Source organism: Dipodomys merriami, unplaced genomic scaffold (genome assembly GCF_024711535.1).
Source record: "Dipodomys merriami isolate MVZ:Mamm:240054 unplaced genomic scaffold, mDipMer1.0.p SCAF_90, whole genome shotgun sequence".
NCBI classification, from domain to species: Eukaryota; Metazoa; Chordata; class Mammalia; order Rodentia; family Heteromyidae; genus Dipodomys; species Dipodomys merriami.
In genome coordinates this window covers 3,886,508-3,911,318 of record NW_027206513.1, presented here as the reverse complement: position 1 = coordinate 3,911,318, position 24,811 = coordinate 3,886,508, and the positions used below count along the sequence as shown (strand labels likewise).

Sequence of the window (24,811 nt, the reverse complement as noted above, 5' to 3'; positions counted from 1 at the left end):
AGGGTGAGGGTTAGGTTTAGAGTTAGGGTCAGGGTTAAGGTTAGGGTGATGTTTAGGGTGCAGGTGAGGGTTAGGGTGAGGGTGAATGTTCGGGTGAGTTTGAGGCCTAGGGTGTGGGTGAGGGGTAGGTTTAGGATGAGGGTTTGGGTGAGGGTGACTGTTTTGGGTCAGGGTGAAGGTTAGGGTGTGGGTGTGGACACTGTGCTCTATGGGCTGTGGACACCGGCATCTGGGGAATCCTCACATTGCACTCTGGGCACTGTTCACTCCAGATCTGGGCAGTGTGGACAGTGGAATCTATGGAATCTTCCTACTGGGATGTGGGGATTTTGGACACTGTACTCTTTGGAGTGTTGACATTGGGATATGGGGAATGTGGAACCTGGGATTAAAGAAGTGTGGATACAGGACTGTTGGTAATGTTCACACTGGGTTCTGAGGAATGTGGACACTGGGATATGGAGAGTGTGGGCATGGGGTTCTGTGTGTGGACATTTGAATCTGGGGATTTGTACACTGTTATAGGGGGAGTGTGTATACTAGTATCGGGGGAGTGTGGACATTGGGATCTGGGGAGTATGGCCACTGGGATCTGTGTATTGTGCACTTTGGATCAGTGCTTTGTGGGGTGTGGACACAGGCATCTGGGGAATCTGCACACTGTACTATTGGTAGTGTGGACACTGGTATCTGGGGAGTTTGGACACTGTGATTAGTAAGGACACTAAGATCTGGGGAAGGTGGACACGTGAATCCATGCACTGTGGACACTGAAGCGTGGGGAGCATGGTCACTGGGATCTGGGGAGGGTGGACACTGGGATCAGGGTATTGTGGAACCTGGATCTGGACAGTGTATACACTGCAATCTATGGAGTCTGGATGCTGGGATTTTGGGAGTTGGGACACTGTACTCTGCAGTGATGACACTGGGATATGGGGAGTGTGGAACCCGGGATCAGACAAGTGGGCACACTGGACTGTGGGTAGTGTGTACACTGGGACCTGAGAGAGTGGACACTGGGATCTGTGGAGTGTGGACACTGGCATCTGGGAAGTGTGGAGACTGGGAAATGGGGACTGTGGACACTGGGATCTTGGGAGTGTGGTCAATGGAAATGGGGGAGTGTGGACACTGGGATCTGGGGAGTGTGCACAATGGAGTCTATGGAGTCTGGATATTGGGAAGTTGGGAGTTTGGACAGTGTACTACTCTTTGGAGTGTTGACACTGTGATATGGGAAGTGTGGAATGTGGATAGTGTGGACACTGTTTTCTGGGGAGTATGGACACTTGGCTCTGGAGAATGCAGACACTGAGATCAAGGGAGTGTGGACACTGGGTTCTGGGGACTATAGACACTGGAATTTGGGGAGTGTGGACACTGGGATTTAGAGAATGTGGACACTGGACTCTGGGGAGTGTGAACAATGATATCTGGGAAGTGTGGACACTAGGATCTAAGGAATGTAGATACCGAGATCTGGAGAGTGTGGACTCAGGGATCTGGCAAGTAGAAACTGGGATCTTGGGAGTGTGGACACTAGGATAGGGGAATGTGCACACAGGTATCTGGGGAGTGTGGACACTGGAATCTGTGGACTGTGGACACTGGGATCTGGAGAGTGTGGACACTGGGATCTTGGATCTGAGCAATGTGGTTCCTAGGATGTTGGGAGTGTGACACTGGACTCTGTGAATCATGGACACTGGAATCTGGAGAGTATGGACACTGGTATCTGTGGAGTGTGGACACTGGAACTTCTGGATTTTGGACACTGGTTTCTTGGGAGTAAGAGCATTGGACTCTGCTGAATGTGGACACTGTTCTCTGTGGGGAGTGTGGACACTGGGAGTTGGGATGTGTGGAAACTGGGTCTGAGGAATGTGCATCCAGGAATCTGGGGAGTGTGAACTCTGGGATCAGAGGAGTGTGCACAATGGAATCTGGGTAGTGTGCACACTGGGATCTGGGGAGTGTGAACAATGGATCTGGGGAGTGTGCTCTGTGGGATATGGCCACTGGCATCTGGGGAGTCTGTATATTGCAATCTGGGGAGTGTGTACACTGGTATCTGTGAGTGTGGACACTGGTACCTGGGAGTGTGGACATTGGACTGTGATTACTGAGGACATTAAGATCTGGTAATGTGGACATTAGAGTCCATGGACTGTGGACACTGAGGCATGGGGAGTTTGGACACTGGAATCTTGGAAATGTGGACACTGAGTTCATGGGAGTGTGGTCTCTGGATCTGGGCAGTGTGGACACTGGAATCTATGGGAGTCTGGACACTGTGATGTGGGCACAGGGATATGAGAAATGTGGATCCTGGGATAGAGGAATGTACACACTGAATTCTGGGTAATGAGCACACTGGGATCTTGGAAGGTGGACACTGGATTCGGGGTGTGTGGACACTGGGATCTAGGGAGTTTGTACACTGGTATAGGCAGAGTTTGAACACTGGGATCTGGGAAGTATGGACATTTTGATCTGGGGAGTGTGGACACTAGATCTTGGGAGTGTGGTCACTAGGATCTGGGGAGTGTGGACATTGGAATCTTGCGAGTGTTTTCAATGGGATCTGGGGAATGGAGACACTGGGATCAGAGGAGAGTTTACACAGGGATCTGGGAGTGTGGACACTGGGACCTGGGGAGTGTGGATACTGGGAGTGTGGACACTGGGATCAGGGGAATGTGAGCACTGGGATCTGGAGGGTGTGGATACTGGAATCTGGGGAGTGTGGACACTGGCATCTTGGGAGTGTGTACACTGGTATCTGGGAGTGTGGACATCGCACTGTGATTACTGAGGACACTAAGATCTGGTAATATGGTCATTTGAGTCCTGGACTGTGGACACTGAGACATGGGGAATTTGGACACTAGGATCTTGGGAGGGTGGACACTGAAATCGGGGGAGTGTGGAACCTGGATCGGGGGGGGGGTGTAGACACTGGAATTTATGGAGTTTGGATACTAGGATGTTTACACTGGGATTTGAGAAGTGTGGATCCTTGGATAGAGGAGTGGACACACTGAAATCTTGGTATTGTCTAAACTTGGACCTTGGAGGGTGAACACTGGGTTTTGATTGTGTGTATACTGGAATCTGGGGAGTTTGTACACTGGTATAGGGAGAGTTTGAACACTGGGATCTGGGGAGTATGGACATTGGGATCTGGGGAGTGTGGACACTAGATCTTGAGAGTGTGGTCATTAGGATCTGGGGAGTGTGGACACTGGAAACTTGGGAGTGTGGACAGTGGGATCGAGGGAGTGTGTACACTGCGAACAGGGGAGATTGAACATTGGGAACTTGGGAGTGTGCACACTGGAGTCTATGGTGTCTGGATATTGGGAAGTGGGGAGTTTGGACACTGTAACTTTTGGAGTGTTGACACTGAGATATGAGGAGTATGGACCCTGGGATCAGAAGAGAGTGCATATTGGACTCTGAGTAGTGTGCACCCTGGGATCTGAGAGTTTTGACAGTATGATTTGGGGAATGTGGACACTTGGATCTCGGGAGTGAGGACATTGGACTCTGAGGAGTATGCACCCTGGACTCTAAGGAGTGTGCACATTGGGATCTAGGAGTGTGGACACTGGAATCTCTGAATCTATGGAGTCTGGATGCTGGGATATGAGGAGTTTGGACACTCTACTCTTTCAAGTGTGGACACTGTGATATGGGGAGTGTGGACATTGGGATTTGAGGAGTGTGCACACTTGTCTCTGGGTAATGTGCACACTGTGATCTGGGAGTGTGAACACTGGGATCTGGGGAGTGTGGACACTGGGATCTGGGGAGTGTGGACACTGTTATAGGGGGAGTGTGCCCACTTGGATTGGTGTTCTGTGAACACTGGGATCTTGGGAGTGTGGACACTGGTATCTGGGGAATGTGGACAATGGACTCTGTGGATCATAGACACTGGGATCTTGGTAGTGAGGACACTGGACTCTGGTTAGTGTGAACACTGCTCTGTGGGGTGTGGACACTGGGAATTGGGTTGTTTACACAGTAGGTCTGAAGAAAGTGCACCCAGGCATCTGGAGAGTGTGGATCCTAGGATCAAAGAAGTGTGCACACTGGAATCTGGGTACTGTGTTCACTGGTATCTGAGCAGTGTAGCCACTGGGATCTGGGTATTGTGCACATTGGATCTTTGGAGTGTGGACACTGCTCTTTGAGCTGTGGACACTGGCATCTGGGGAGTCTGCACACTACACTCTGGAGAGTGTGGACATTGGGATCTGGGGAGTGTGGGAACTGGGATCTTGGAAAATTGGACACGGGGAAATGTGACTGTGGACACTGGGATCTTGGGAGTGTGGTCAATGGGAAAGGGGAATGTGGACACTGGGATCTGGGTAGTGTGCACAATGGAATCTATGGAGTCTGGATACTGGAAGGTGGGGAGTTTGGACACTGTAATCTTTGGAGTTTGACACTGAGATATGGGGAGTATGGACCCTGGGATCTGAGGAGTGTGCACATCGGACTCTGAGTTCCCTGTCCCCGTGGGAACTGGGAGTTTGGACACTAGGATCTGGGGAGTGTGGACACACGGATCTTGGGAGTAAGGACATTGGACTCTGAGGAGTGTGCACCCTGGACTCTGAGGATGTACACATTGGTATCTAGGAGGGTGGACACTGGGATCTCTGAATCTATGGAGTCTGGATACTGGGATATGAGGAGTTTGGACACAATATTCTTTTGAGTGCGGACAATGTGATATAAGGAGTGTGGACAATGGAATTTGAGGAGTGTGCACACTGGTGTCTGGGTAATGTGCACACCGTGATCTGGGAGTGTGGACACTGGGATTTGGGGAGTGTGGACACTGGGATCTGGGGAGTGTGCCCACTAGGATCGGGGTTCTGTGAACACTGGGATCTTGGTAGTGTGGACACTGGGATCTTGGAGGTGTGGACACTGGGAACTATGGAGTGTGGATCATGGGATCGGGCAGTTTGGACACTGGTATCAGGGAAGTCTGGACACTTAGATCTGGGGAGTATGGACACTGGGATCTGGGGATTGTGAACACTGGGATCAGGGGAGTGTGAACATTGAGATCCAGGGAGTGTGGACATCGGGATGTGGGGAGTGTGGAGGGTGAACTCTGTGGAGTGTGGACACTGGAATCTGGGTACTGGGGACACTGGGATCTAGGGAGTGTGGACACTGGAGTCTGGGGAATGTTGACAATGGACTCTGTGGATTATGGATAGTGGGATCTTGGTAGTTAGAACACTGGAGTCTAGGGAGTGTAGAAACTGCTCTGTGGAGTTTGGACACTGGGAATTGGGTTGTGTGGACAGTGTGTCTGAGGAAAGTGCACCCATGGATCTAGGGAGTGTGGACCCTAGGATCAGAGGAGTGTGCACACTGGACTCTGTGTAATGTGTACACTGGTATCTGAGCAATGTGGCAACTGGGATCTGGGTATTGTGCACATTGGATCTGGGGAGTGTGGACACTGTGCTCTGTAGGGTGTGGCCACTGTCATCTGGAGAGTCTGCACACTGCACTCTGGGGAGTGTGGACACTGTGATTAGTGAGGACATTAAGATCTTGGGAATGTGGACACGTGATTCCATGCACTGTGGACACTGAAGCTTGGAGAGTGTGGACAATGGGATCTAGGAAGTGTGGACCCTAGATCAGGACATTCTTTACACTGAAATTTATGGACTCTGAAAACTGGGATATAGGGAGTTGGAACACTGTACTATTTGCAGTGTTGACACTGGGATATGGGGACTGTGGGACCTGGGATCAGAGAAGTGGGTACACTGAACTGTGTGCAGTGTGCACACTGAGATGTGAGAGGGTGGACACTGGGATCTGGGGAGTATGTACACTGGGATAGGGGGAATGTGCTCACTGGGATCAAGGGATTGTGAATCCTGAAATCTGAGAAGTGTGGACACTGGTATCTGGGGAGTGTGGACACAGGTGCCTGTGGAGTTTGGACACTGGTAAAGGGGGTGTGTGAAGTCTGGGTTGGGGGGAATATGACCACTGGGATCTGGGAAATTTGGACATTGGGATTTGGGGAATTGGGCACTGGGATCTGGGCAGTGTGGGCACTGGAATCTTTGGAGTCTGGATACTGGGATGTGGGGAGTTTGCACACTGTTTTCTTTGGAGTGTTGACACTTGGATATGGGGAGTGTGGAACCTGGAATTATAGGACTGTGCGCACTGGACTCTGGAATGTGTGGATAAAGGGATCTGGGAGGGTACACCATGGAATCCGGGGAGTTTGGACACTGTGATTTGGAGAGTGTGGACATGGGGATCTGGAAGTGTGGACACAGGGATCTATGGAGTTGGAAACTGGAAGAGGAGGATTGTGCACACTGCGATCTGGGGAGTGTGGACCCTGGAATCTATGGAGTCTGGATATTGGGATGTAGGGAGTTTGGACATTGTACTCTTTTGGGTGTTAACATTTGGATATAGGGAGTATGGAACCTGGGATCAGAGGAGTTTGCACACTGGACTCTGGGTAGTGTACTCATGGGATCTGGCTTGGTGGACACTGGGATCTGAGGAGTGTGGACACTGGGATCGGGAAAGTGTGGACATAGGAATCTGGGATTGTGGACACTGTGATAGCGGGAGCGTGAACAATGGGATTGGGGATTATGTTCTCTGGGGTCGGGGGAATGTGAACACTGGGATATGTGGTGTGGGGATATTGGCATCTGGGGAATGTGGACACTGTTATCTGGGCACTGTAGACACTGGAATCTATGGAGTCAGGATATTGGGATGTGGGGTGTTTGGACACTTCAGTCTTTGGGGTGTTAACATTGGGATATGGGGAGTGTGGAACCTGGGATCAGAGGAGTGTGCACACTGGACTCTGGGTAGAATGCACACTGGGATCTGGGTTGGTGGACACTGGGATCTGGGGAGTGTGGACATTGGGATCTGGAGCTGGTGGATCCAGGAATCTAGGAGTGTGGACAGTGAGTTCTATGGAGTTTGGAAACTGAAATAGGGGGATTGTGCACACTGGGATCTGGAGAGTGAGAATACAGAGATCTGGGAGTGTGGACACTGGGATCTGGGGATTGTGGACACTGGCATCTGGGGAGTGTGGACACTTGCAATTGAGTAATGTTGACACTGGGATCTTGGGAGTCTGAACACTAGGATCTTGGGATTGTGGACATTTGGATCTGGGGAGTGTGGACACTGGGATCTCGGGAGTGGGGACACTGGGATCTTGGGAATGGGGACGGTGATATGTGGGGAGTGTGGATACTGGGATCTGGAAAGTGTGGACTCCGGGATCTGGGAGTGTGGATACTGGGATCAGGGCAGTGGGGACACTGGGATAGAGGGAGAATGCACAGTGGGATCTGGTAATTTGGACACTGGGATAAGGGGAGTATTAACTCTGGGTGTGGGAGTATGAACACTGGGATCTGGGGAGTGTGGAGATTGAAATCTGGAGAGTGTGGACACTGGAATCTATGGAATCTGGGGTGTGGGGATTATGGACACTAGGATCTGGGCAGTTTGGACACTGGAATCTATGGATTCTGGATACTGGGCTGTGGGATTTTATACACTGTACTACTCTGGATTTTTGACACTGGGATATGGGGAGTGTGGAACCTGGGATTACAGGAGTGTACACACTGAACTCTGGGTAGTATGGACACTGGGATCTGGGTGAGTGGACAATGGGATCTGGGGAGATTGGAAACTGTGATTTGGCAAGTGTGGACACAGGAGTCTGGGAGTGTGGACACTGGCATCTGGGTAGTTTGGACACTGTTTTCTGGGGAGTATGGACACTGGGCTCTGAAGACCGTGGACACAGAGATCTGGGGAGTGTGGACATTAGGTTCTGGGGAGTATAGACAATGGAATCTGGGGAGTGTGGACACTGGCATCTAGGGAATGTGGACACTGGACCCTGTGGAGTGTGAACAATGATATCTGGGAAGTGTAGACACTGGGATCTGGGGAGTGTGGAAACTGGGGTCTTGGGAGTGAGGACACTTGGATCTGTGCAGTGTGGATCCTAGGATGTTGGGAGTGTAGACACAGGACTCTATGAATCGTGGACACTGGAATCTGGAGAGTTTTCACATTGGTATCTGGTGAGTATGGACACTGGACTTTGTGGATTTTGAGCACTGGGATCTTGAGAGTAAGAACATTGGACTCTGCTGAGTGTGGACACATCTCTGTGGTGTGGACACTATGCTCTGTGGGGTGTGGACACTGGCATCTGGGGAGTCTTCATACTGCACTCTGGAGAGTGTTGATTCCGGATCTGGGAAGTGTGGACAGTGGAATCTATGGAGTTTGGATACTATGATGTGGGGAGTTTGGAAACTGAACTCTTTGGAGTGTTGACACTGGGATATGGGGAGTGTGGAACCGGGGATCAGAGAAGTGTGCACACTGGACTGTCGGTAGCATGCACACTGGGATCTGAGGAGTGTGGACACTGGGATCTGGAGAGTGTGGACATGGGGTTCTGGGAGTTTGGACATTGGGATCTGGAGATTTGTACACTGGTATGTTGGGAGTGTGGACACTAGTATCAGGGGAGTGTAGACTTTGGGATCTGGGGAGTGTGGACACTGGGATCTTGGAAATTAGACACTGGGAAATGGGGACTGTGGACACTGGGATCTTCGGAGTGTGGTCAATGGGAATGGGTTAGTTTGGACACTGGGATCTGGGGAGTGTGCTCATTGGAGTCTATGTAGACTGAATACTGAGAATTGCGGAATTTGAACACTGTAACCTTTGGAATGTTGACACTGAGATATAGGGAGTATGGACCCTGGGATCTGAGGAGTGTGTACATTGGACTCTGAGTAGTGTGCACCCTGGGATCTGCTTGTTTGGACACTAGGATCTGGGGAGTGTGAACACTGTGATCTTGGGACTGAGGACATTGGACTCTGAGGAGTGTGCACCCTGGACTCTGAGGAATATGCACTTTGGGATCTAGGAGTGTGGACACTGGGATCTCTGAATCTATGGATTCTGGATACTGGGATATGAGGAGTTTGGACACTCTATTCTTTCGACTGTGGACACTGTGATATGGGGAGTGTGGACCATGAGATTTGAGGAGTGTGCACACTGATCTAGGAGTGTGGACACAGGGATCTGGGGAGTGTGGACACTGGGATCTGGGGAGTGTGGACACTGGGATTAGGGGAAATGTGCCCACTTGGAAGGGGGTTCTTTGAACACTGGTATCTTGGGAGTGTGGACACTGGAATCTTGGGAATGTGGACACTGGGATCTTGGGAGTATGGCCACTGAGATGTTGGGAATGTCCACACTGGGATCTTGGGTGTGTGGACACTGGGATCTGGGTAGTGTAGACACTGGGATCTGGCAGTGTGGAAACTGGGATCAGGGAAGTCTGGACACGTAGATCTGGGGAGTATGGACACTGGGATCTGAGGATGGTGAACACTGGGATCGAGGGAGTGTGAACATTGGGATCGGGGAGTGTGGACACCGGGATGTGGGGAGTGTGGAGAGTGTACTCTGTGGAGTGTGGACAGTGGAGTCTGGGAACTGTGCACAATGGAATCTAGGGAGTGTGGACAGTGGTATCTGGGGAATGTGGACAATGGACTCTGGATTATGGACACTGAGATCTTGGTAGTGAGGACACTGGACTCTGGGGAGTGTGGACACTGCTCTGTTGGGTGTGGACACTGGGAATTGGGTTGTATGGACAATGGGTGTGAGGAAAGTGCACCCAGGGATCTGGAGAATGTGGACCCTAGGATCAGAGGAGTGTGCACACTGGACTCTGAGTAGTGTGTACCCTGGTATCTGAGCAGTGTGGCGACTGGGATCTGGGTATTGTACACATTGGATTCTGGGACTGTGGACACTGTGCTCTGTGGGGTGTGGCCACTGGCATCTAGGAAGTCTGCACACTGTACTCTCAGGAGTGTGGACACTGGTATCTGAGGAGTGTGGACATTGCGATTAGTGCAGACACTAAGATCTGGGGAATGTGGACACTATGAACACTGAAGCATGGGGTGTGTGGACACTGGGATCGGGGGAGTGTGGAACCTGGATCTGGGTAGTGTATACACTGCAATCTATGGAGTCTGGATACTGGGATATGGGGAGTTGGGACACTGTACTCTTTGCAGTTTTGCACTTGGATATGGGGAGTGTTGAACCTGGGATCAGAGAAGTGGGCACACTGGACTGTAGGTAGTGTGCACACTGTGATCTGGGAGGGTGGACACTGGTATCTGTGGAGTGTGGACACTGGCATATGGGCAGTGCGTACACTGGGATAGGGGGAATGTGATCCCTGGGATGGAATCCTGAAATCTAAGCAGTGTGGTCACAGGTATCTGGGGAGTATGGACACTGGTATAGGGGATGTATGAACTCGGATTTGGGGGGAGGATGAACAGAGGGATCTGGGGAATGTGGATATTGGGATCTGGGGAATTGGACACTGGGATCTGGGCAGTGTGGGCACTGGAATCTTTGGAGTCTGGATACTGGGATGTGGGGAGTTTGCACCCTGGTTTCCTTGGAGTTTGACACTTGGATATGGGGAGTGTGGAACCTGGGATTATAGGAGTGTGCACACTGGACTCTAGATAGTGTGGATACAGGGATATGGGAGGGTACACAATGGGATCCGGGGAGTTTGGACACTGTGAATTAGAGAGTGTGGACATGGGAATATGGGAGTGTGGACACTGGAATCTGTGGAGTTGGAAACTGGAATATTGGTGTTGTGCACACTGGGATCTGGGGAGTTTAGACACTGGTTTCTGGGCAGTGTGGACACTGGAATCTATGGAGTCTGGATACAGGGATATGGGGAGTTTGGACACTTTACGCTTTGGAGTGTTGACACGGGGATACGGGGAGTGTGGAACCTGGGATCAGAGGAGTGTGCACACTGGACTCTGGATAGTGTGCCTACTGGGATCTGGGTTGGTGGACATTGAGATCTGAAGAGTGTGGAAACTGAGATGTAGAGAGTGTGGTCATGGGGGTCTGGGAGTGTGAACACTGGGATAGAGGGAGTATGAACAATGGGAACTGGCGAGTGTGTACCCTGGGATCAGGGAAATGTGAACACTGGGATCTGTAGTGTGAGGTCATTGTCATCTGGGGAGTGTGGACACTGTGGACACTGGAATCTATGGAGTCTGTATATTGGGCTGTGGGTAGTTTGGACACTGTACTCTTTTGGGTGTTAACATTGTGATATGGGGGGTGTGGAACCTGGGATCACAGGAGTGTGCACACTGGACTCTGGGTAGTATGCACACTGGGAATTGGGTTGTGTGTAAACTGGATCTGAGGAGTGTGCACCCTGGGATCTTGGTAGTGTGGACCCTGGGTTCAGAAGAGTGTGCACACTGGACTCTGGAAAATGTGCAGATTGGGATCTGAGCAGTGTGGACACTGGGATATGGGAAGTGTGAACATTAGATCTGGGGAGTATGTACACTGTGCTCGATGGGGTGTGGACACCAGCATCTGGGGATTCTGCACACTGAAGTCTGGGTAGTGTGGATAATGTTATCAGGGGAGTGAAGACACTGTGATTAGTGAGGTCACTAAGATCTGGGGAATGTGGACACTTGAGTACATGCACTGTGGACATTGAAGCATGGAGAGTGTGGACACTGGGATCTTGGGAGGGTGGACACTGGGATTTGGGCAGTGTGGACACTGGAATCTAGGGAGTGTAGATACTGGGATGTGGGGGGTTTGGACACTATATTCTTTGGAATGTTGACACTGGGATATGGGGACTATGGATCCTGGGATCAGAGGAGGGTGCACACTGGCCTCTGGGTCGTGGGAACACTGGGATGTAGGAGGGTGAGCACTGGGATATGGAGAGGGTGGACACGGGTAACTGGGAGTGTGTACAGTGGGATCTATGGAGTTTGGAAACTGGAATAGGGGGATTGTGCACACTGGGATCTGGGGAGTGTGGACACTGGGATCTGGAGAGTGAGAACATGGAGATCTAGGAGTGTGGACACTGGTATCTGGGGAGTGTGGACACTTGGAATTGGGTAATGTGGACAATGGGATCATGGGTGTGTGAAAACTAGGATCTTGGGATTATGGACACTGGGATCTAGGGAGTGTGGACACTGGGATCTCGGGAGTGGGGACACTGGGATCTTGGGAATGGTGACACTGATATCTGGGGAATGTGGATACTGGGAAAGAGGAGTATTAACTCTGGATGTGGGGAGTATGTGCACTGGGATCTTGGGAGTGTGCACATTGAGATCTGGAGAGTGTGGACACTAGAATCTATGGAATCTGGGGTGTAAGGAGTATGGACGCTGGGATCTGGGCAGTGTGGACACTGGAATCCTTGGATTCAGGACACTGGAATGTGGGGATTTTATACACTGTACTACTATTTGTAGTGTTGACACTGGGATATGGGGAGTGTGGAACCTGTTACAGGAGTGTGCACACTGAAATCTGGGTAGTTTGGACACTGGGATCTGGGTGGGTGGAAAATGGGATCTGGGGAGATTAGACAGTGTGGTTTGGAGAGTGTGGACACAGAGGTCTGGGAATGTGGACACTGGGAACTGGGGCATGTGCACACTGGACTCTATGGAGTCTGGATACTGGAAAGTGGGGAGTTTGGACACTGTAACCTTTGGAGTGTTGACACTGAGATATGGGAAGTATAGACCCTGGGATCTTAGGACAGTGCACATTGGACTCCGAGTACTGTGCTCCTTGTTATCTAGCAGTTTGGACACTAGGACCTGGGGAGTGTAGACACTGGGTTCTGGTGAGTACAGACACTGTAATCTGGGGAGTGTGGGCACTGGTATCAGGCAATGTGAACACTGGACTCTGGGGAGTGTGAACAATGATATCTTGGAAGTGTGGACACTGGGATCTGGGGAGTGTGGATACTGAGATCTGGAGAGTGTGGACTTGGGGATCTAGCAGTGTGGATACTGGGATCTTGGGAATGTGGATACTGGGATAGGGGAGTGCACACAATGGGATCTGGGCAGTGTGGTCACTGGGCTCTGTGGACTGTGGACACTTGTATCTGGGCAATGTGGATCCTAGGCTGTTGGGAGTGTAGACACCGGACTCTGTGAATCGTGGACACTGGGATCTGGAGAGTTTGAACACTGGAATCGGGGTAGTGTGTACACTGAATCTTTTGGATTGTGGACACTGGGATCTTGGGAGTAAGAACATTGAACTCTGCTGAGTGCGGAGACTGTGCTCTGTGGTGTGTGGACACTGGGAATTGGGTTGTGTGGAAACTGGGTCTGAGGAATGTGCACCCAAGAATCTGGGGAGTGTAGACTCTGGGATCAGAGAAGTGTGCACACTGGACTCTGGGTAGTGTGCACATTGGGATCTAGGGAGTGTGAACATTGGATCTGGGGAAAGTGGACATTGTGCTCTGTGAGATATGGCCACTGGCATCTGGGGAGTCTGAACACTGCACTGGGGAGTGTCTACACTGGTATTGGGGAGTGTGGACACTGATATCTGGGAGTGTGATCGCCGGACTCTGATTACTGAGGACACTAAGATCTGGTAATGTGGACACTTGAGTCCAAGGACTGTGGACACTGAGACATGGGGAATTTGGACACTGGGGTTTTGGGAGGGTGGACACTGAGATCGGTGGAGTGTGAAACCTGGATCTGGGGGGTGGAGACACAGGAATCTATGGAGTCTGGATACTTTGATGTGGACACTGAGATATGAGAAGTGTGGATCCTGGGATAGAAGAGTGTACACTCTGAACTCTTTGTATTGTCTATACTGGCACCTTGGAGGGTGGACACTGGGTTTGGGGTGTGTGGACACTTGGGGCTGGGTAGTTTGTACACTGGTATAGGGAGAGAGTGAACACTGGGATCTGGGGAGTGTGGACATTGGGATCTGGGGAATGTGGACACTGGGATAGGGGGAATGTACCCACTTGGATCGGGGTGTTGTGAACACTGGAATCTTGGTAGTGTGGACACTGGGATCTTGGGGGTGTGGACACTGGGAACTAGGGAGTATGGACACTGGGATTGGGCAGTTTGGACACTGGTATCAGGGAAGTCTGGACACTTAGATCTGGGGAGTATGGACACTGGGATCTGGGGAGTTTGGACACTGGGATCTGGGAAGTGTGGACACTGGGATCTTGGGAGTGTGGACACGGATTGGGGGAGTGCTCCCACTTGGATCGGGGTTCTGTGAATACTGGGATCTTGGTAGTATGGACACTGGGATCTTGGCGGTGTGGACACTGGGAACTAGGGAGTATGAACACTGGGATCGGGCAGTTTGGACACTGGGCTCAGGGAAGTCTGCACACTTAGATCTGGGGAGTATGGACACTGGGATCTGGGAATTGTGAACACTGGGATCAGGGGAGTGTGAACATTGAGATCCATGGAGTGTGGGCACCGGGATGTGGGGAGAGTGGAGGGTGTACTCTTTGGAGTGTGGACACTGGAGTCTGGGGACTGTGCACAATGGGATCTAGGGAGTGTGTATATTGGCATCTGGGGAATGTGGACAATGGACTCTGTGGATTATGGACAGTGGGATCTTGGTAGTGAATACACTGGAGTCTGGGAAGTGTTGACATTGCTTGGTGGAGTTTGGACACTGGGAATTGGGATCTATGGACAGTGGGTCTGAGGAAAGTGCACCTAGGGATCTGGGGAGTGTGGACCCTAAGATCAGAGACGTGTACACACTGGACTCTGGGTAGTGTGTACACTGGTATCGGAGCAGTGTGGCCACTGGATCTGGGTATTATGCACATTGGATCTGGGGAGTGTGGACACTGTGCTCTGTTGGGTGTGGCCACTGGCATCTGGGGCGTCTGAACACTACACTCTGCGGAGTGTGGACACTGGTGTCTGGGATGTGTGGACACTGTGATTAGTGAAGACACTAAGATCTTGAGAATGTGGGCACCTGAGTCCATGCACTGTGGACACTGAAGCATGGGGAGTGTGGACAATGGGATGTAGGGAGTGTGGACACTGGAATCTGGGGAGTATGGACCCTAGATCAGGATTTTGTATACACTGCAATTTATGGAGTCTGGATACTGGGGTGTGGGGAGTTGGGACACTGTACTATTTGCCGTGTTGACACTGGGATATGGGGAGTGTGGGACCTGGGATCAGAGAAGTGGGCACACTGGACTGTGGGTAGTGTGCACACTGTGATCTGAGAGGGTGGACACTAGGATCTGAGAGGGTGGACACTGGAATTGGAGGAATGTGCTCACTGAGATTGAGGGAGTGTGAATCCTGAAATCTGAGTGTGGACACTGGGATCTGGGGAGAGTGGACACTGGTACCAGTGGAGTTTGGACACTGGTATAAGGGGTTGTGAACTCTGGGTTGGGGGAAGTTTGAACACTGGGATCTGGGGAATGTGGACATTGGGTTCTGGGAAATTGGACACTGGGATCTGGGCAGTGGGGCACTGGAATCTTTGGAGTCTGGATGCTGGGATGTTGGGAGTTTGCACACTGTTTTCTTTGGAGTGTTGACACTTGGATATGGAGAGTGTGGAAAAAGGAATTATAGGACTGTGCACACTGGACTCTGGATTGTGTGGATACAGGGATCTGGGAAGGTACACCATGGGATCCTGAGTAGTTTGGACACTGTGATTTGGAGTGTGTGGACATGGGGATCTGGGAGTGTGGACACTGGGAACTCTGGAGTTGGAAACTGGATGGGGGATTGTTCACACTGGGATATGGTGAGTGTGGACACTGTGATCTGGGCAGTGTGGACACTGAAACCTATGGAGTCTGGATATTCGGGTGTAGGGAGTTTGGACATTGTACTCTTTTGGGTCTAACATTTGATATGGGGAGTGTGGAACCTGGGATCAGAGGAGTGTGCACGCTGGACTCTGGGTAGTGTGCTCACTGGGATCTGGCTTGGTGGACACTGGGATCTGAGGAGTGTGGACACTGGGATCGGGAAAGTGTGGACACAGGAATCTGGGATTGTGGAAACGGATAAGCGGGAGTGTGAACAATGGGATTGGGGAGTATGTACCCTGGGATGGGGGAATGTGAACACTAGGATTTGTGGTGTGGGGATATTGGCATCTGGGGAGTGTGGACACTGTGATCTGGGCATTGTGGACACTGGAATCTATGGAGTCAGGATATTGGGGTGTGGGGTGTTTGGACACTGTACTCTTTTGGTTGTTAACATTGGGATATAGGGAGTGTGGAACCTGGGCTCAGAGGAGTGTGCACACTGGGATCTGAGGAGTGTGGACACTGAGATCTGGAGAGTGTGGACACAGGAATCTAGTAGTGTGGACAATGAGTTCTATGGAGTTTGGAAACTGGAATAGGGGGATTGTGCACACTGGGATCTGAGGACTGTGGACATTAGGATCTAAAGAGTGAGAAGAAAGAGATCTGGGAGTGTGGACACAGGGATCTGGGGATTGTGGACACTGGGAACTGGGTAGTGTGGACACTTGCAATTGACTAATATGGACACTGAGATCTTGGGAGTGTGAACACTAGGATCTTGGGATTGTGGACACTGGGATCTAGGGAGTGTGGGATCTCGGGAGTGGGGACACTGGGATCTTGGGAATGTGGACACTGATAGCTGGGGAGTGTGGATACTGGGATCTGGAATGTGTGGACTAGAAGATCTGTGAGTGTGGATACTGGGATCAGGCCAGAGTGGACCCTGGGATAGGGGGAGAGTGCACAATGGGATCTGGGGAGTTTGAACACTGGGATAGGGGGAGTATTAATTCTGGATTGGGGAGTATGAACACTGGCATCTTGAGAGTGTGCACATTGAGATCTGGGGAGTGTGGACATTGGAATCTATGGAATCTAGAGTGTGAAGTTTATGGACACTGGGATCTGGGCAGTGTGGACACTGGAATCTATGGATTCTGGATATTGGGATGTGGGGATTTTATACACTGTACTACTCTTTGGCATTTTGACACTGGGATATGGGGAGTGTGGAACCTGGTATTACAGGATTGTGCACACTGAACTCTGGGTAGTATGGACACTGGGATCTGGGTGAGTGGGCAATGGGATCTGGGGAGTTTTGACACTGTGATCTGGAAAGTGTAGACACGGGGGTCTGGGAGTGTGGACAGTGGCATCTGGGTAGTGTGGACACTGTTTTCTGGGGAGTATGGACCTGGACACAGAGATCTCGGGAGCATGGACACTGCACTCTGGGGAGTGTGAACAATGATATCTGGGAGGTGTGGACACTGGGATCTGGGGAGTTTGGATACTGACATCTGGAAAGTATGGACTGGGGGATCTGGCAGTGTGGATACTGGGATATTCGGAGTGTGGACACTGGGATAGAGGAGTGTGCACACTGGGATCTGGGTGGTGTGGACACGGATCTGTGGACTGTAGAGACTGGGATCTGAGAGAGTGTGGACACTGGGATCTAGAGAATGTGGACACTTGGATCTGGGCAATGTGGATCCTAGTGTGTTGGGAGTGTAGACACTGGACTCTGTGAATCCTCTGCACTGGATCTGGAGAGTTTGGACACAGGTATCAGGAGTGTGTGGACACTGGACCTTGTTTATTGTGGACACTTGGATCTTGGGAGTAAGAACATTGGATTCTGCTGAGTGAAGACACTGTGCTCTGTGGCGTGTGGACACTGGGAATTGGGTTGTGTGGAAAGTGGGTCTAAGGAATATGCACCCAGGAATCTGGGGAGTGTGGGCTCTGGGATCAGCGGAATGTGCACACTGGATTCTGGGTAGTGTGTACACTGGGATCTGGGGAATGTGAACATTGGATCTGGGGAGAGTGGACATTGTGCTCTGTGTGATATGGCCACTAGCATCTGGGGAGTCGGCACACTGCACTCTGGGGGTGTCTACACTGGTATCTGGGAGTGTGGACACTGGTATCTGGGAGTGTGAACACCAGGCTGTGATTACTGAGGACACTTAAGATCTGGTAATGTGGACACTTGAGTCCATGGGCTGTGGACGCTGAGAGATGGGGAGTGTGGACACTGGGATCTTGGCAGGGTGGACACTGAGATTGGGGGAGTGTGGACCCTGGATCTGGGCAGTGTGGACAGTGGGATCTATGGAGTCTGGATACTGGGATGAGGACACTGGGATATGACAAGTGTGGATCCTGGGATAGAAGAGTGTACATACTCAACTCTGGGTAATGTGCACACTGGGACTTTGGAGGGTGGACACTAGATTTGGGGTGTGTGGGCACTGGGATCTGGGGAGTTTGTACACTGGTATAGGGAGTGTGTGAACACTGGGATCTGGGGAGTATGGACCTTGGGATCTGGGGAGTATGGATACTAGATCTTTGGAATGTGGTCACTAGGATCTGGGGAGTGTGGACACTAGGATCTTGGGAGTGTGGTCAATGAGATCTGGGCAGGGGGGGACACTGGGATCTGAGGAGTGTGCACATTGGACTCTGAGTAGTGTGCACCCTGGTATCTGCTTGTTTGGACACTAGGATCTGGGGAGTGTGGACACTGGGATCTCGAGAGTGAGGTCATTGGAGTCTGAGGGGTGTGCACCCAGGACTTTGAGGAGTGTGCACATTGGAATCTAGGAGTGTGGACACTGGGATCTCTGAATCTATGGAGTCTGGATACTGGGATATGAAGAGTTTGAACAAGCTACTATTTCGAGTATGGACACTGTGATATGGAGAGTGTGGACCATGGGATTTGAGGAATGTGCACACTGGTCACTGGGTAATGTGCACACTGTGATCTGGAGTGTGGACACTGGAATCTGGGGAGTGTGGACACTGGGATAGGGGGAGTGTGCCTACTTGGATTGGGGTTCAGTGAACACTGGGATCTTGGGAGTGTGGACACTGGGATGTTGGGAGTTTGGACACTGGGATTTTGGAGGTGCGGACACTGGGATCTGGGGAGGATAGACACTGGGATCTGGCAGTTTGGACACTTGGATCATGGAAGTCTGGACACTTGGATCTGGGGAGTATGGACACTGGGATCTGGGGATTGTGGACACTGGGATCAGGGGAGTGTGTACATTGGGATCCGGGGAGTGTGGACACTGGGATGTGGGGAGTGTGGAGGGTGTACTCTGTGGAGTGTGGACACTGGAGTCTGGGGACTGTGCACACTGGAATCTAGGAAGTGTGGACACTGTTCTGTGGGGTGGACACTGGGAATTTGGTTGTGTGGACAGTGGGTCTGAGGAAAGTACACCCAGTGATCTGGGGAGTGTGGACACTGTGCCCTGTGGGATGTGTCCACTGGCATCTGGGAAGTCAGCACACTGCACTCTAGGGAGTGTGTACCCTGGTATCTGGGGAGTGTGGGCACTTTGATTAGTGAGGACACTAAGATCTGGGGAATGTGGACACTTGTGTCTATGCACTGTGGACACTGAAGCATGAGGAGTGTGGACACTGGGATCTGGGGAATTTGGACTCGGGATTTGGGCAGTGTATACACTGCAATCTATGGAGTCTGGATACTAGGATATGGGGAGATGGGACACTGTACTGTTTGCAGTGTTGACACTGGGATATGGGGAGTGTGGAACCTGGGAACAGAGAAGTGGGCACACTGAACTGTGGGTAGTGTGCAAACTGGGATCTAGGTTGGTGGACACTGGGATGTGAGGAGTGTGGACACTGGGATTTGGAGAGTGTGGACACAGGAATCTGGGAGTGTGGACACTGGGATAGGAGAAGTGTGAATAATCTGAACAAGGGAGTGTGTGCCCTGGGATCAGGGGAATGTGAACACTGGGATGTGTGGTGTGGGGACATTGGCATCTGTTGATTGTGGACAATGTGATCTGGGCAGTTTGGAAACTAGAATCTATGTAATCTGGATATTGGAATATGAGGAGTTGGACACTGTACTCTTTTGGGTGTTAACCTTGGGATCTGGGGAGTGTGAACATTGGATCTGGGGAGTGTGGACATTCTGCTCTGTGGGATATGGCCACTGCCATCTGGGGAGTCTGCACACTGCACTCTGGGGAGTGTCTACACTGGGATCGGGAGTGTGAACACCGGGCTGTGATTACTGAGGACACTAAGATCTGGTAATGTGAACACTTGAGTCCATGGGCTGTGGACGCTGAGAGATGGGGAGTGTGGACACTGGGATCTTGGGAGGGTGGACACTGAGATTGGGGGAGTATGGACCCTGGATCTGGGCAATGTGGACACTGGAATCTATGGAGTCTGGATACTGGTATGTGGACACTGGGATATGAGAAGTGTGGATCCTGGGATAAAGGAGTGTACACACTGAACTCTGGGTAATGTGCACACTGGGATCTTGGAGAGTGGACACTGTATTGGGGTTTGTGGACCCTGGGATCTGGGGATTTTGTACACTGGTATAGGGAGAGTGTGAATACTGGGATCTGGGGAGTATGGACATTGGGATCTGGGGACTGTGGACACTAGATCTTGGGAGTGTGGTCAGTAGGATCTGGGGAGTATGGACACCGGGATCAGAGGAGAGTGTACACAGGGATCTGGGAGTGTGGACACTGGGACCTGGGGAGTGTGGACACTGGGAGTATGGGCACTGGGATCAGGGGAATGTGAATACTGGGATCTGGAGAGTGTGGATAATGGGATCTGGGATATGTGGACACAGGGATCTTGGAGTGTGGACACTGGGAGTGTGGAAACTGGGATCAAGGGAATGTGACTGGGATATAGAGAGTGTGGATACTCTGATCTGGGAAGTGTGGACACTGGGATCTTGAGAGTGTGGACTCGGTTATAGGGAGGGTGGACACTGAAATATTAGCAATGTGGACAGTGTGTTGTTGGGAGTGTGGACACTTGGATGTGGGCAATGTGGATCCTGGGTTGTTGGGAATGTGGACACTGGACTCTGTGTATTGTGGACACTGGGATCTGGCGAGTGTGGACACATGGATCTGGGAGTGTGGACATGGGATCTGGGAAGTTTTACACTGATATACGAGGAGTTTGAACATTGGAATGTGGGGAGTGTGGACATTGGGATCTGTGGAGTGTGTACACTGTTATCTTAGGAGTGTGTACTCTTGGATATGGGGAGTGTAGACACTGGGATCGGGAGATGTGTACACTGGGATAGGGGAGTGTGAACATTGGGATCAGGAGAATACGGACATTGTGATCTAGGGAGTGTGGACACTGCTCTGTGGGGTGTGGACACTGTGCTCTGTCGGGTTTGGACACTGGAATCTGGGGAGTCTTCACACTGCACTCTGGGGAATGTGTACAGTGGAATCTATGGATTCTGGATACTGGGATGTGGAGAGTTTGGACACTGTACTCTTTGGACTGTTGACACTGGGATCGAGCGAGTGTGGACCCTGGATCTGGGAAGTGTATACACTGCAATCTGTGGAGTCTGGATACTTGGATATGGGGAGTTGGGACACTAATCTTTGCAGAGTGACACTGGGATATGGGGAGTGTAAAACCTAGGATCAGAGAAGTGGGCACACTAGAATGTGGGTAGTGTGCATACAGGTATCTGAGAGCGTGGACAATGGGATCTGGGGAGAGTGGACACTGCTACCTGGAGAGTTTGTACACTGGTATACTTGATGTATGAACTCTGGGTTGGGGGGTTTATGAACAGTGGGATCTGGGGAATGTGGACATTGGGGGATAATTGGACACTGGGATCTGGGCAGTATGGGCACTGGAATCTTTGGAGTCTGGATACTGGGATGTGGAGAGTTTGCACCCTATTTCCTTTGGAGTGTTGACACTTGAATATGGGGAGTGTGGAACCTGGGATTATAGGAGTGTGCACACTGGACTCTGGATAGTGTGTAAACAGGAAACTGGGAGAGTACACAATGGGATCCGGGGAGTATGGACACTGATTTGGAGAGTGTGGACATGGGGATCTGGGAGTGTGAGCACTCGGATCTATGGAGTTGGAAACTGGAATAGGGGGATTGTGCACAATGGGATGTGGGGAGTGTGGACACTGGGACCTGGGTAGTGTGGACACTGTAATCTATGGAGTCTGAATATCTGAATATGGGGAGTTTTGACACTGTACTCTTTGTGATATTGACACGGGGATATGGGGTGTGTGGAGCCTGGAATCAGAGGAGTGTGCACACTGTACTATGGGTAGTGTGCACACTGGGATCTGGGTTGTTGGACACTAGCATCTGAGAAGTGTGGACACTGGGATCTGGAGTGTGTGGCCACAGGAATCTGGGAGTGTGTTACTGGGATTGGGGGAGTGTAAACAATGGGAACTGGGGAGTGTGTAACCTGGGATGGGGTAATGTGAACATTGGGAACTGTGCTGTGGGAACATTGGCATCTGGGGTGTGTGGACACTTCAATCTGGTCAGTGTGGACACTGGAATCTATGGAGTCTGGATATTGGGATGTGGGGAGTTTGGACACTGTTCTATTTGGGTGTTAACCTTGGGATATGGAGAGTTTGGACCTGGGATCAGAGGAGTGTACACACTGGACTCTGGGTAGTATGCACACTGGGAATTGGGTTGTGTGGACGCTGGAATCTGGTGAGTGTGCACCCATGGATCTGGGTAGTGTGGACCCTAGATTCAGAAGAGTGTGCATACTGGACTCTGAGTAATGTGCACACTGGTATCTGAGCAATGTGGACACTGGGATTTGGGGAGTGTGGACTCGGGTATCTGGGAGTGTGGATACTGGGGTCAGGACAATGTGGACACTGGGATAGGGTGAGTGTGCACACTGGGATCTGGGGATTGTGAACACTAGGAGATGGAGAGTGTGAACATTGGATCTGGGGAGTATGGGCACTGTGCTCAGTGGGGTGTGGACACTGGCATCTGGGTAGTCTACACACTGAACTGGATAATGGTATCAGGGGAGTGAAGACACTGATTATTAAGGACACTAAGATCTGGGGAATGTGGACACTTAAGTCCATGGACTGTGGACACTGAAGTGTGGGGAGTGTGGACACTGGGATCTTGGGTGAGTGGACACTGGGATTTGGGCAGTGTAGACACTGGAATCTATGGAGTATGCATACTGGAATGTGGGGAGTTTGGACACTATTCTTTGGAATGGTGACACTGGGATTTGGGGGAGTTTGGATCCTGGGATCATAGGATGGTTCACACTGGACTCTGGGTAGTGTGCACACTGGGATCTGTGTTGGTGGACACTGGGATCGGAGGAGTGTGGACACTGGGATCTGGAGAGTGTGGACACAGGGGTCTGGGAGTGTGGACAATGGTATAGAGGGAGTATGAACAATGGGAACTGGGGAGTGTGTACCCTGGGATCAGGGAAATGTGAACAATGGGATCTGTGGTGTGGGGTCATTGTCATCTGGAGAGTGTGGATACTGTGGTCTTGGCAGTGTAGACACTGGAATCTATGGAGTCTGTATATTGGGCTGTGGGTAGTCTGGACACTCTACTCTTTTGGTTGTTAACATTGGGATATGGAGAGTGTGGAACCTGGGATTACAGGAGTGTGCGCACTGGACTCTGGGTAGTATGCACACCGGAAATTGGGTTGTGTGTAAACTGCGATCTAGGGAGTGTGCACCCTGGGATCTTGGTAGTGTGGACTCTGGGTTCAGAAGAGTGTGCACACTGGACTCTGGGAAGTGTGCAGATTGGGGTCTGAGCAGTGTGGACACTGGGATACGGGGAGTGTGAACATTGGATCTGGGGAGTACGTACTCTGTGCTCGGCGGGGTGTGGACACAGGCATCTGGGGATTCTGCATACTGAACTCTGCGTAGTGTGGATAATGGCATCGGGGAGTGAAGACACTGTGATTAGTGAGGTCACTAATATCTAGGGAATGTGGACACTTGAGTGCATGGACTGTGGACACTGAAGTGTGGAGAGTGTGGACACTGGGATCTTGGGAGGGTGGACACTGGGATTTGGGCAGTATGGACACTGGAATCTATAGAGTGTGGATACTGAGATGTGGGGAGTTTGCACACTGTATTCTTTGGAATGTTGACACTGGGATATGGGGAATGTGGATCCTGGGATCAGAGGAGGGTGCACACTGGACTCTGTGAATTGTGGACACCGGGATCTGGAGAGTTTGGACACTGGTATCTAGTTGGAGTGTGGATACTGGACCTTGTGGATTGTGGACACTGGGATCTTGCGAGTAAGAACATTGGACTCTGCTGAGTGTGGACACTTTGTTCTGTGGGGTGTGCACACTTGGAATTGGGTTGTGTGGAAACTGGGTCTGAGGAATGTGCACCCAGGAATCTGGGGAGTGTGGACTCTGGGATCAGAGGAGTGTGCACACTGGACTCGGGGTGGTGTGCACAGTGGGATCTGGGGAGTGTGATCATTGGATCTGTGGAGTGTGGACATTGTGCTCTGTGATATATGGCCACTGGCATGTGGGGAGTCTGCACACTGTACTCTGGGCAGTGTGTACACTTGTATCTGGGAGTGTGGACACTAGGATCTTGGGATTGTGGACACTGGGATCTCGGGTGTGGACACTGGCATCTCGGGTGTATGGACACTGGGATCTTGGGAATGTGTTCACTGATATCTGGGGAATGTGGATACCGTGATCTGGAAAGTGTGGACTAGGGGATCTGTGAGTGTGGATACTGGGATCAGGGCAGTGTGGATACTGGGATCAGGGCAGTGTGGACACTGGGATAGTGGGAGCATGCACACTGGGATCTGGGGAGTGTGGACACTGGAATCTATGGATTCTGGGGTGTCAGGAGTATGGACACTG

At 51.3% G+C, this 24,811-nt stretch overlaps 1 protein-coding gene across 1 annotated transcript in view; it reads right to left on the bottom strand.

Annotated features, from left to right (window-relative positions):
• Window positions 1-1,108: 1,108 nt before the first annotated feature.
• The window catches only part of LOC138821206 (mucin-2-like), a 51,317-nt gene continuing 27,614 nt past the window's right edge, over window positions 1,109-24,811 (bottom strand). Inside the window, exons 24-53 of the mRNA XM_070013299.1 lie at window positions 24,634-24,723; window positions 24,481-24,586; window positions 23,767-23,952; window positions 23,220-23,270; window positions 22,666-22,824; window positions 21,579-21,698; window positions 20,606-20,742; window positions 20,375-20,537; window positions 20,156-20,305; window positions 18,887-19,052; window positions 18,045-18,217; window positions 17,345-17,480; window positions 15,978-16,051; window positions 14,256-14,330; window positions 14,006-14,096; window positions 12,879-13,036; window positions 11,517-11,570; window positions 10,898-11,073; window positions 10,392-10,709; window positions 9,848-9,992; window positions 9,054-9,194; window positions 6,887-7,326; window positions 6,268-6,323; window positions 5,906-5,957; window positions 4,815-5,048; window positions 4,581-4,728; window positions 3,761-3,903; window positions 2,626-2,936; window positions 1,477-1,830; window positions 1,109-1,298 (exon numbers count right to left, since the gene is read on the bottom strand). Coding sequence (XP_069869400.1) covers window positions 1,109-1,298; window positions 1,477-1,830; window positions 2,626-2,936; window positions 3,761-3,903; window positions 4,581-4,728; window positions 4,815-5,048; window positions 5,906-5,957; window positions 6,268-6,323; window positions 6,887-7,326; window positions 9,054-9,194; window positions 9,848-9,992; window positions 10,392-10,709; window positions 10,898-11,073; window positions 11,517-11,570; window positions 12,879-13,036; window positions 14,006-14,096; window positions 14,256-14,330; window positions 15,978-16,051; window positions 17,345-17,480; window positions 18,045-18,217; window positions 18,887-19,052; window positions 20,156-20,305; window positions 20,375-20,537; window positions 20,606-20,742; window positions 21,579-21,698; window positions 22,666-22,824; window positions 23,220-23,270; window positions 23,767-23,952; window positions 24,481-24,586; window positions 24,634-24,723 — 4,797 coding nt within the window. The remainder of the gene's footprint in view (window positions 1,299-1,476; window positions 1,831-2,625; window positions 2,937-3,760; window positions 3,904-4,580; window positions 4,729-4,814; window positions 5,049-5,905; window positions 5,958-6,267; window positions 6,324-6,886; window positions 7,327-9,053; window positions 9,195-9,847; window positions 9,993-10,391; window positions 10,710-10,897; window positions 11,074-11,516; window positions 11,571-12,878; window positions 13,037-14,005; window positions 14,097-14,255; window positions 14,331-15,977; window positions 16,052-17,344; window positions 17,481-18,044; window positions 18,218-18,886; window positions 19,053-20,155; window positions 20,306-20,374; window positions 20,538-20,605; window positions 20,743-21,578; window positions 21,699-22,665; window positions 22,825-23,219; window positions 23,271-23,766; window positions 23,953-24,480; window positions 24,587-24,633; window positions 24,724-24,811) is intronic.